Genomic DNA, 12,752 nt, shown 5'->3' with positions numbered 1-12,752 from the left:
TGTATAATATGAATGGTGACAAAATAGCCCAGATAAAACTTCTAAAGAGAATTAAAGAAGGACTTCAAGCTAATGGGTGCGTCAAATCGCACCGGTCCTCCTAATTGTCAATCATTCTGTTGATATGTTGACATAAGGCCATCCTACGTGCTCGGCCCCATTTTCACTAACCAGTTCTTGTGCAAAGTAAGCTTAAATGAGCGACACAAACAGCAGCTATCAAACAGAGCGTGCATGAGGAGAAATGGGCTTGTGCATGCTATCACACGCGTAAATATTCACTTATTTCTATATATGAGCCCTATATATACATATATGTATATATATATGTATATATATATATATATATACATACACATATACATATATACATATATATATATATATATACATATATATACATATATATATATTAACACTCATTTTGGTTTTAACTTTGCTGATCTTTATCCAATCAAGAGTTGGAATCAGAAAAATCTTTTTCTAAACTGTTTTTCATATTCAAGGTCTTTACTTTGCTTATAATGTGCTTCACATTGACAAACAAATTATATAAATAAATTTGGAAATATATAACTTATATAAGAATACATGATATAATTAAATAAAAGCAAAAATTGAGAAAAAACAGTTCAACTTTTTGCAGAGAAATAAACAGAATAGTGGTTATCTTAAAATAGAAAATAACAATAAAATCATATTCATTGTATTTGCATGTGTGGACGTCTTTGTGTTATTTTTTAAGGGGAAGGATCAGTGGGCGACTCTGCCATGTTAATGAGGATAGCTGCAGATGGGAAGAAGCTGTTTTTGGGTGAGAGGTTTTGGTCCTGATGGACCTCAGCCTCATGAAAAGGAGTCTGGAACAGTTTACAAAATATATTTGATCTTCTGAGACACTGAATGTGATAAAAGGGGCAAAATAAATTAGCTTCCTTTTCAGTTATAATTGTACGCTAACCTTTTATAAATCTGTTTTCTGTTTTGTAGCAGATACTTGGAAACACACTGACTCTACTAAAAGAAGCTGATGTGACACAAAGAGATATAAAAACTATCCACAAACAACACAGATAGATGGTCTTTGGACTTTTTTTTAATGGGCTGGTGTTAATAATTATTCTAATGAATAAACTGCTGAATCTGCATGTCAAAGTTCCCTGTTAAACTGACCAGCCCACCCAGCTGCACCGTTACATCCACAGGTAAACTAGAACCACCAGACTGTAAGAGAAAGAGAAGAGATGGAGGAACCCTCATCTGGAAAAGGGATTATTAACAATGCAGCAGACCTCAGCGTCATCGTTGGATACTTCCTCATGGTCATCAGCGTTGGTGTTTGGGTGAGTCCCTCAGTCTGTTTTTAGGTCATTAAGACGTTAGGAAAAAACGTGACTATCAAATATGAGCAGAACACTCATAACATCCCGGTTTCCTACAGTCCGCGTTTCGTACCAACCGTGGGACGGTGGGGGGATATTTCCTGGCAGGACGCTCCATGGCTTGGTGGTCGGTGAGTTCAGAGGGCAGCAAGACATCTGAAGAAATATTTAAAGTGATCTACAAAAAATCACAGAGAGAATTGTAGTGGGAGAGGATGCATGAAAACAAAAGGATTTCCTTTCCACATCTTGGTTGCTTTTTGAAACTTTCTTACATTTTGTTTTAAGTTGCACACCTGATTGCAGGTTTAAAATGTTAATTTATCAAAGGATTCTACCTCTGAAATTATACTTATCCTGTGGTGCCAGGATCAAAAGGGCTGAGTACAAATGCATGCCGCACTTATTAGATTTAGGTAAAGGCTGACCTTCCTGTTTCTTATTATTTTTTTTTTTTTATGACCTTCCTGCTTCAATGACACCTATTCCACTACTGCACCCTCTGCTCCTCTACTGGGGCTCATTAAAGCTTCCCATTTCAACCACAAATGAGAAACCTGAGGGCAAAAGGATTTAAATGAAATTCAAATTTGTAGTATTTTGGAAAGTTTTAGAGTTTTAGAGCTCAGGTAACTCTTGGAGGATACATTTTTAGTCAAATATGCAAGAGGAGAGTCTCAAAGAAAGTTTTCCATCCTCCCCTTAGTTTTTTTATGCCATTACTGCTCTCCTTTACCCCCTAACAGTACAGGGTGTGTTTCTTTTGCAGGTTGGCACCTCCCTGTTTGCCAGTAATATTGGGAGCGGCCATTTTGTGGGCCTGGCGGGAACAGGTGCTGCGGCGGGCATCGCAGTGGGAGGCTTCGAGTGGAACGTAAGAAGTGCAGATCTCACTACACAGTGAATCCCTGAAACTTTTCTCACATTTTGTCAGATATTAGCTATAAAAGACCATACAGGAATTGATTTTATTGGGATACTTAATGATTGCCGATCATAAAAGATCCCATAATTCCTAAACTGTTTGGAAAAAGATAAGAAACTCGTTAAGTAGTGACCCGATCTGCTCTGTGAAGGCCTCAGAGGTTTGATGGAAAACATCAGAGAACAAATTATCTTCAGGAAGGAACACGGGAAGCTGTGCAGAAATATAACGCAGCCTAAGCAACCTTTTAAATATTTGTTCAGTTATTCTGCGGTTTATGAAAGAGTAGCTGAGGAGGACATTGTTGGAAGAAAGTCTTAGGATGTCCTGTTTTCTCCTATTTGAAGTATTCTTGCTGTGAAACACAGTGGTGACAGCACCATCCTGTGGGCTATTGCATCCAGCATTGATTTTTTTTTTATAGATTATAACTGACTTCTGATTTGTCACACATAATTCTAATGAACAACGTTTGCAGCTGTATTGTGGCTAAATATGTCTTTTAAATTACACATCAATAAAAAGTGTAAATTGAACTTTAGTTTCACTTCTACAAAAAAATCTTTTTTTTATTTTGCAAGTTAGATAACATTTAATGAGTCAGTTTAAAGGAAACTGGATCATGTTTACAATATTTGTGCTTCACGTTTGATCACTGTTCTCCATTCCTCTGCGATCGTAAATTCTCCTAATGGCAAACATTTGTCTACAAACCTATTCTTTGACCTCTCCCTACCTATTGATGCCTCCATTTGTGTAGAAACGTTAATGGAAGGGCCTGCCTTCTCAGGAAATCATCCTGATGCATCATAAGCTGGAATGATGCACAAAAGGACATGAAATTGCGAACTTTCTCATCTCGGGGGGAATTTAAATCTTTTATTAATGGCCGAGTAAAAACCATGATGTTGTAACAGCACTTTCTGAAATGTTAGTCCCACAAGTGTTTATTTTTAGGGGTGTGGGGAAAAAAATCAATTTGCCGATATATTGTTATTTTTGGCTGTCTGTTGTAATATCGACCTTTCAGTTCCTAATATCATTTTTTTTTTTTTTTTTTTACCTAAAACAATGAGGGAGAATGTTTGCACCACCATGTTGCTGTGTGGTGCAGCTCCATATCTTTAGTTGAGACAGACAGTGTGAGACATGGACTGACTCAAACCCAATTATCAATATCTTCTGCTGAACATATACAGCAATTTCTTTTTTATCTATATATATTTCAATATTAATTAAATATTGCAGTATATAGCGATATTGCAATATCACCATAATATCGTATTGTGACACGTATCATATCGTAACACCCATGCAAATACTCACCCTTAGTATTTTTATTATATTATTTTCTATAACGATCTATTGGAGCTGTTGTCTTGGCCAGGTCACTTTCAGAAAAGAGATTTTAATCTAAATAAGTTTTTACCAGGTATACTGAAATGTAAAAAAAAAATTTAAAAAAAGGAGGAGGGGGGAAACTGAATGCAGCAGACTTATAGGTGTTTTCATGTTGTTTTAATTTACCAGGCTCTGTTCATCGTGCTGCTGCTGGGCTGGCTGTTTGTGCCGGTCTACCTCACAGCCCAGGTAAGAAGTTCATCTCGTGCCTCCATGTCCATCCCCCTTAAATGACGGGTTGATGTCTGTTAGGTGATCACGATGCCACAGTACCTGAAGAAGAGGTTCGGCGGGAGCAGGATCAGCCTCTACCTGTCCGTTATTTCTCTGTTCCTGTACATTTTCACCAAGATCTCAGTGAGTTGTGCTGCAGATCGAGCAAAGCTGCACCTGTTCTTGTTCTAAGGCTTTCCTTTGCTGCTCCTCAGGTTGATATGTTCTCTGGAGCCGTGTTCATCCAGCAGGCCTTGGGCTGGAATATCTATGTGTCAATCATTGCCCTGTTGTTAATCACAGCCTTGTACACTGTGACGGGTATGTTTGCTGGGATAGGATCTGCTAACACCTTCAAGTTGTATTTTCACAGCTTTATCTCACCTTGAAAACTGTAAAAAAAAAAAAAAATCCAACCTCCAATGTGAGCCCATTCATTTAAAGATGAGGAAATCGTGCTGCTGACAAAGAACGTCTCAAAATTTCCTCACAATGAGGTCAACAGGCAGCTGCAGCATCCTGAGTAAAAAGGTTTCAAAAATATACAGACATACAGTACAGTGCAATAAAAAAAAAAACTATTTGGTAAAAAGACTGCATACATAAATAAATTATGATATTCTCTGATTTGCATTTTTTTAAGAAATATTTAATCAGAAAATACAAAATTGTTGGCAAATGATACAAAATAGCTTTATCATGCAAAAGAAACCCATAAGCGTCGTTAGACCTATTTAAGGGTGGCTTCAGTCATCCTTTCTTTGGCATTAGCCACCCTATAATTATTTTGCGATTTAAAATTTTTTTTTTTTTTTCTGTATTTATTTTTTCCTCATATTTTCCCGAAACAAATGCAGTAAAGCACCGAATAAAAGCCATAAAGAAGACAAGTTAATCTGACTTAGACAACGCCTAAGCAGGTGCACTGAAATATCTTCTAGGGGCTGAGCCACCCTTGTCTCTTAAACCTAGAGACGCACCACCCTTTTCTGAATGTTACTTTCAGAGATAAATTATAAATCACTTCATTTGATTATCTTTTAGTAAAATTATAATTGATTTAATATAGGTTTACATAATAAATAATGAATGATAAATACATTTTCAATTATATTAAGACAACATTGGGCCGACCCACAATTGGGCGTCGCCCCACCTGGCATATGCCGTGTGTCTCAAATGGCCAGTCCAGCCCTGCATCCAGCACAGGTTTGCAAAAAGAATTTGTGAGGACATTAGATCTGTTTTAGTTGGATTATAGAGTCCAGGGCGGCAGTTATTTTTTAAGGCGAAATATGTTTTGCTACTGATAAAATTTCCCCCACGGGTGTGGATCGTTGTCTTTATAGTATCTCTGCTTCTGTTTCCTTGAACCCCAGTCGGCCTCAGCAGATGCCGCTCACACTGAGCCTGGTTCTGCTGGAGGTTTCTTCCTGTTAAAAGGGAGTTTTTCCTCTCCACTGTTGCTGCAAGCATGCTTAGTGCGAGGGATTGCCTTCAAGTCAATGAGTCGATGCAATCAACTGGTTTTCCTTAGATAGAAAACTTTGAATCAATTTGACTGGATGATCTGGTGAACTGTAAAGTGCCTTGAGATGACATGTGTGGTGAATTGGCGCTATAGAAATAAACTGAATAGAATTTAAAATCTACTTTTGACACCCTGCAGCCACACATCCCTGCCATGTCGCTAACGTCCATCATTATAAAGTCTTTCAAATCTACCTTTCGTTGATTTATCCAGATTTTATGCATTTTTTTATTGTGAAGCGCTTTTTGTTTTTTTATGACTTCAAAGATTTTACTGATAGATGCCAAAAGGTTTCTATTTAGAATCTGGTCTTAAAATCCAGTTTCTAATGCCACACACACCGCCCAAGGCCCCACAGCAGCATAGGTCCTCCACTATACATTTTAGTGGAATAATTTGCAGGTGAAATGTCATCTAATGGTTGTTATTTTTAAAAAGGTTCTCTAACAATGAGCTTTGAAGACTTATTTACCTACTTAGATAATTTCAAGTCTTTTAATAAGATCTGTTGGATGTTTGTACCTTTTGAACTATTTCAGTTGTATGAAAACAAACTGTCGGATCTTTTTTGTCTATGGTTCCCAGGGGGTCTCGCAGCTTTAATGTACACTGATACATTTCAGACGTTTGTCATCATCGCTGGCGCCTTCGTCCTCACCGGGTTCTGTAAGTAAAATCCCTCCTATGATTTCAAAGCTAGTCCTGCTGATGATGCACAGAAAGATGGAATTAAAAACAAAAATGCCCCCTTTGTGTTTTTCCTGATTTCTGTGAAAAAGAAGGTCAATGTGCTGTTAGTAGTGTAGCAGAAATGTCGGTAGGAGAAACTGAAAGGCAGCAGTTAGATCATCCATCTGACACCAAGATGGACTCTGGGATGTTTCTCACCTTCAGCCTTTGCTGAGATCGGCGGCTACGGCGCCCTGCTTGAAAAATACAGCTCTGCAATACCGAGCAACATCTCCTCCCTGGACATCCAGCGCTATAACATCTCCCCCCAGTGCTACACCCCCAGACAGGATGCCTTCAGCCTGCTGAGGGACCCCACCGCAGGAGACCTCCCCTGGCCCGGCGTAGTGTTTGGGATGACCATAGGGGGGATCTGGTACTGGTGCTCTGACCAGGTGAGCAACAACACTGAGGGCAGATTTTCTGTTTTTAATGCTGAGTCAGCCAGTTCCTCACAAGCCTGCTGATAAATATTTATATATGTATAGAAATCAACAAAAAAAGTCATTATTTCCAGAAATGGCTAATTCATTTTCAAGAATTTAGAAGAAGAAATTTAGTTTTTTGAAATACTCGATGCCCTTTATGGGGTTTCCTATATTTCTGTCAGACATTTAAATCCATTCATCTTGTGCAGCGTTTTCATGTTGATTTTGTATGAACAGGACGCCCACAGAAAGACATTTTGTTGCATATTTTTCACAGCAATACAATGACATTGCAAAAAATTTGATAGAAATACAATATTAGGTGCAGCAGTGATAGGAATGGATCATCTTACAGAAGTATTTTTAAAAATTCTTAAAAATGTTTAACCCTGTTGACAGTACAAAATTTAAAAATTATGCTGGAAGTAGTGTTGCACCGATACCGAGACCAGTATCAGGCGGGGCCCCAATGCAGCACTAAAATGTATCGGTATGGGCGAGTACCAACAATTAGGGCCCCGATACCATTTTGAGAAAAAGTTTATTCAACTATTGTCACCCATTCCAGGTAGGCAATATGGCAATTATTTTACACCCAAGTAGTATTCAGTTCTTCATATATACACACACACACACACACATCAATTTCAAACAGATGGTATCGGTATGAGCCAATACTGCACAACCATGTATCAGGTATCGGTATCGGGGCCAAAAAAATGGCATCGGCGCAACACTAGCAGAAAGGGTTTAAAAATATTCAACCCTGTTGACAGTGCAGAATAATGGCGCAAAATGGCAGTAAAAGTTCAGCTGTGTACATGTGTGTAGCAGATTGATGTTTGCATATTTTTTGCTGTTGATTGGATGTTAGATGGGCTGCATGATGGAGAAGTGGGTAGCGGTGTTGCCCTGCAGCAAGAAGGTTCCGGGTTTGATTCCTGGCCCGGGGTCTATTTGCATGGAGTTTGCATGCTGTCCCTGAGCAGGCCTGGGTTCTCTCCGGGTACTCCGGCTTCCTCCCACAGTCCAAAAACATGACTGTTAGGTTAATTGGCTTCTCTAAATTATCCTTAGGTGTGAGTGTTTGTTTGTGCTCGGTTGTGTGTCTGTGTTGTCCTGCGACAGACTGGTGACCTGTCCAGGATGTACTCTGCCTTGCACCCATATACTGCCAGATAGGCACTGGCGCCACCATGACCCTGACAGGAGAGAAACATGTTGAAAAAGCAGGTTTCCTGTTGAAACTATGCAAGTTTTTATGTTCAAAAACGATTTTATTATCTTTTATTATGCCTTTTTTATATATAAAATGGCATCAACCAGTATTTCTGGGTTTATCCTAACCTACAGGTTGCAAGGCATGTCATGTAAAGTTAAGTAATTTCCATTCAGCATTTGGTGGATTTGGGCTCCATAGAGGTGTATTTTGTAGAACTGTTGCCTTGCAGGAAGAAGGTCCTGGCTTTAGGAATGTCTGGTTCCTCTCAACGTACTTCTGCTCCTTCCCACCACCCAAAAAAGCATGACATTTTAAGGGATTTTATATACAACAGCATTTTATGTGGTTGAACATTTATGGGATTTTAGATTGGGGCAAAGGGCGCTGAAATGTTCCGTGTTCACGGGCTATAGCTTTGGGGTAATCGCTCATGTGGAAAATAGTCACTACACTTCGGGATCAAAGATTTCACAGATCAGGGAGTTTCCAGTGATCTGAACTTCAACAGGTCCTGAAAAATACAACCGGAGAAAACTGAGGCAGCAAACAAGCCTGAAACATCTGTTCTCCAGCATCATAGGAACCTCCATTGGGAAGGATTTCCCCATGTAGAGTTTGGTAGTGCTGCTTCATGACATCTCTCTGTTCTTATTTGGTTGGAGGAAACGCTCCAAGAAACTTTGCGGTTTGCTCACCCAAAGCCACAATTTTAAGTTCTGTTTTTTTAACCAGTTAACTAGCCACAACAAAAAAACACCAAAAAAAAACTAAAAATCACAGATCCAAGAACTCCAAGCCGTCCCTCATGCTCTGGCACGTCTCCAGGTGATTGTGCAGAGATGCCTTGCGGCTCGGAGTCTCACCCATGTGAAGGCCGGCTGCATCGTGTGCGGCTACCTCAAGCTGCTCCCAATGTTCCTCATGGTGTTCCCTGGAATGATCAGCAGGATCCTCTATCCAGGTAAATCGCAGTCTGAATGCGTTTGTAAAGCTGAGAAATCTGTGGAATCCAATTCCATCTTGCTAGTTTTCTTTTTGTAGGGGAATGAAATGCTCCCAATTAGTATTTTTATCTTGGAATGGGAACTGATAAGACATGACACATATCTATCTATCTATCTATCTATCTATCTATCTATCTATCTATATATATATATATATATATATATATATATATATATATATATATATATATATATATATATATATATATATATATATATATATATATATATAAATATAAATACTACCGTTCAAAAGTTTGGGGTCACATTGAAATGTGCTTATTTTTGAAGGACAAGCACTGTACTTTTCAATGGAGATAACTTTAAACTTAGTCTTAACTTTAAAGAAATACACTCTACATTGCTGATGTGGTAAATGACTATTCTAGCTGCAAATGTCTGGCTTTTGGTGCAATATCTACATAGATGTATAGAGGCCCATTTCCAGCAACTATCACTCCAGTGTTCTAATGGTACCATGTGTTTGCTTATTGGCTCAGAAGGCTAATTGATGATTAGAAAACCCTTGTGCAAACATATTCACACATCTGAAAACAGTTTAGCTCGTTACAGAAGCTACAAAACTGACCTTCCTTTGAGCAGATTGAGTTTCTGGAGCATGACATTTGTGGGGTCAATTAAACGCTAAAATGGCCAGAAAAAGTGAACTTTCATCTGAAACTCGACAGTCTATTCTTGTTCTTAGAAATGAAGGCTATTCCATGCAAGAAATTGCTAAGAAATTGTAGATTTCCTACAACGGTGTGCACTACTCCCTTCAGAGGACAGCACAAACAGGCTACTGCGGGTACTATTTAATGAAGATGCCAGTTGGGAGACCTGTGAGGCGTTTGTTTCTCAAACTAGAGAGTCAAATTTACTTATCTTCTTGCTCAGTTGTGCAACGTGGCCTCCACCTTCTTTTTCTACTCTAGTGAGAGCCTGTTTGTGCTGTCCTCTGAAGGGAGTAGTACACACCTTTGTAGGAAATCTTGCACCAAAAACCAGACATTTGCAGCTAGAATAGTCATTTACCACATTACCAATGTATGGAGTGTATTTCTTTAAAGTTAAGACTAGTTTAAAGTTATCTTCATTGAAAAGTACAGTGCTTTTCATTCAAAAATAAGGACATTTCAATGTGACCCCAAACTTTTGAATGGTAGTGTGTGTATATATATATATATATATATATATATATATATATATATATATATATATATATATATATATATATATATATATATATATATATATATATATATATATATATATATATATATATATATATATATATGAGTAAATGTGTCTCTGGCTTTCTGTAGATGATGTTGGCTGCGTGGTCCCTGAGATCTGCAAGGAAGTTTGTGGGACCGAAGTGGGCTGCTCCAATATAGCTTATCCTAAACTGGTGGTGACAGTCATGCCCAGTGGTAAGTCCCGGTACAGCTCCGCTCAGAAGTAGACAAGCTCAGGGATATACATACACGCACACTTACATTGCAGGAATATTCCTCAGCAAGTTGCTAATATAACCAAATGCATTTTGTTGGGGAGAAAGGAGCAGGCGGGCAGAAAGGGTGAGAGTAAGATACACAAGATAAACCTGAGGAACCTTAATGTGTTTTCCTGGAAAGGTTTGAGCTGTAGCAGCACAGGAACCATGGAGGCTGGCAGCAAAGGAGGTTTGAATGCAGCTTGAGCCGTAGAGAACATTGTCAGGAGTTTGACCAAAACTTTAGCTGATGGTGGAGCTGGATAATCCATACAACCTTTATCTGAATGCTACTAGAACCTTGTTAGAAGGCCGTCCAGGAGACGTGGAAAGTTCACAGCCGGCATTTTTGCGTACTTTAACTATTGCAATTGTTTCTCTGATCCAAAGTGTCCCGTAAAAGGTGATTAGTGTTCATCCAGTTATTTTTAGATCAAAGTTAAAAGACATTAATAGTTCTTTAACACGGGAAAAAAAATGGTTCAGAAGAAGCCCAGCGACAACCAGAGCATTCTTCAAACCTTTGATCGCGTTCTGTCTTTGTGCAGGTCTGCGAGGCCTAATGCTGGCCGTGATGCTGGCCGCTCTCATGTCTTCTTTGGCCTCCATCTTTAACAGCAGCAGCACTCTATTCACCATGGACATCTGGACCCGCATCAGGCCACAGGCCACTGAACGGGAGCTCATCGTCATAGGCCGGTAAACGGATCATAAACTGCAATCAAACGATTGTTTCTATGCAGACAAAAGGCAAATACCTCGCCTATCTCATCAGGTTTTGTCCAGGAAAGCTGTCGCACCTCTAAGCTTTCCACATTAGGAACAGTGTGGATGAGATGGTGTAAAAATAGCATGCACATATTCATCTATATAGAAAGAGTGGAAAAATCAGTGGTTATGAATGTTTTTGCAAGGCTTGTATTTGTAGGTAAACTTTAATCATTGCTTTGCTTTTTAGCATTTGGGTTCTGTGCATCGTGGTCATCAGCATCTGCTGGATCCCCGTGGTTCAGGCAGCCCAGAGTGGTCAGCTGTTCGACTACATCCAGTCAGTCTCCAGCTATCTGTCTCCACCCATCGCCTCCGTCTTTTTGCTGGCTGTCTTTGTCAAGAGGGTCAACGAAATGGTAAGAAAGCTTCTCCTGATTCCTGAGATCAGCATTTATTCAGTCAAGCCCCGAAAAAACAGCAACTACACTTAATCTTTGTTTTTTTTTGTTTCTCTGACATAAACCTGCAGGGGGCTTTCTGGGGCCTGATTGGTGGTCTAGTGATGGGCCTGTGTCGGATGTTGCTAGAGTTCTGGTTTGGTACCGGCAGCTGTATTTTCCCCTCTCGGTGCCCTTACCTTGTGTGCGGCATTCACTACTTACACTTTGCCATCATCCTCTTTGCCAGCACATCAGTGCTGGTCTTGCTGATCAGTTTCTGTACGGAGCCTATTGAGACTAAACACGTAAGATATAAAGAACTTTAGCAGTGGGCAGAAAATCACCGCAAACGTTTAATCCAGACATTTAAAAATGAAAACGTAAGAAACAAAATCTTGTTTGTCTTCTAGCTCCATCGTCTGGTGTTCAGTCTCCGTCACTCTAAAGAAGAGAGGGAAGATCTGGACTGGGAGCAAGAAGAGCATGCGAGAAGAGCCCGTAAAGATGCCAGGGAGAGGGCGAGAGAGAGGGCTAACGCAAGTACAGGTATGTAAAAAAAAAAAGATCAAGATAGACAGAAAACCATCATAAACTAATCCTTTGTGCCTTTCAGAAGCTGAAGGTGATAAAAAGTCTGGGATCTGCCGCCTGGTTGGTGGCTTCTGTGGATTGAGTGGAGGGCCGCAGGCTGAGGAAGCAGCAGAGGACTTAGAGCCACAGATGCCAGACATTCGGGAGAACCGTGGATGGAAGCACATTGTGGATTCTAATGCTCTCATCATGATGGCCATTGCAGCTTTTATGTGGGGATACTTTGCTTGACTGAGTCTGTTTGTTCAGAAATCCAAACCTGCACTGGAGTCTAAAAACCTCTACATCTCCATCTGCTGGTACTTTTTGGGCATTACACCAAAGTAAGACCTTTAGTCTTAGATCAGTGTTTCCCAACCTTTTTTGACTTGTGTACCTCTTTGGGCAGTTTGTCTTTCCATGAGTCCCCCTCTCAGTCAAAATTATTGACTTCCCATAAGTGTAAACATACAATAACTGATTATAAAATAAAGACTATTTTACTCAATCTTTTAATTTGAGAATTTAATTATTATCATTTTATGCTTTCCATCTCAAATAAAAAAAACGACTTCAATATGTTGCCGGGAAGATACTTAGGAATCGAAATAAATACAAAATAAAATCATATTATAAACCCGTATTTATAAAACGGGAGCTCCTCTGAGCAACTTCCTTATAATCAGATTTAAACTTGATGA

General features: G+C 39.4%; 1 protein-coding gene across 2 annotated transcripts; it reads left to right on the top strand.

Annotated features, from left to right (window-relative positions):
• The first annotated feature begins 1,181 nt into the window (after positions 1–1,181).
• Positions 1,182–12,549, top strand: slc5a2 (solute carrier family 5 member 2). Of its 2 annotated transcripts, none has more exons than XM_038273144.1 (15): positions 1,182–1,343; positions 1,442–1,513; positions 2,152–2,256; positions 3,838–3,897; positions 3,961–4,065; positions 4,137–4,242; positions 6,038–6,118; positions 6,347–6,576; positions 8,657–8,792; positions 10,161–10,268; positions 10,879–11,029; positions 11,289–11,457; positions 11,571–11,786; positions 11,892–12,027; positions 12,098–12,549. In XM_038273144.1, the coding sequence occupies exons 1-15, from the start codon at positions 1,245–1,247 to the stop codon at positions 12,301–12,303; spliced, it is 1,980 nt and encodes a 659-aa protein (XP_038129072.1). In that variant the 5' UTR covers positions 1,182–1,244; the 3' UTR covers positions 12,304–12,549. The 2 variants fall into 2 exon arrangements, with proteins under 2 accessions (XP_038129072.1, XP_038129071.1); XM_038273143.1 differs by having other exon boundaries at positions 12,095–12,549.
• The last annotated feature ends 203 nt before the right edge of the window (positions 12,550–12,752 follow it).

Source organism: Cyprinodon tularosa, unplaced genomic scaffold, assembly GCF_016077235.1.
Source record: "Cyprinodon tularosa strain WSP-4 unplaced genomic scaffold, ASM1607723v1 ctg86, whole genome shotgun sequence".
Taxonomy (NCBI): Eukaryota; Metazoa; Chordata; class Actinopteri; order Cyprinodontiformes; family Cyprinodontidae; genus Cyprinodon; species Cyprinodon tularosa.
The sequence above is the reverse complement of the archived record's forward strand: the minus strand, read 5'-3'. Positions and strand labels throughout refer to the sequence as shown.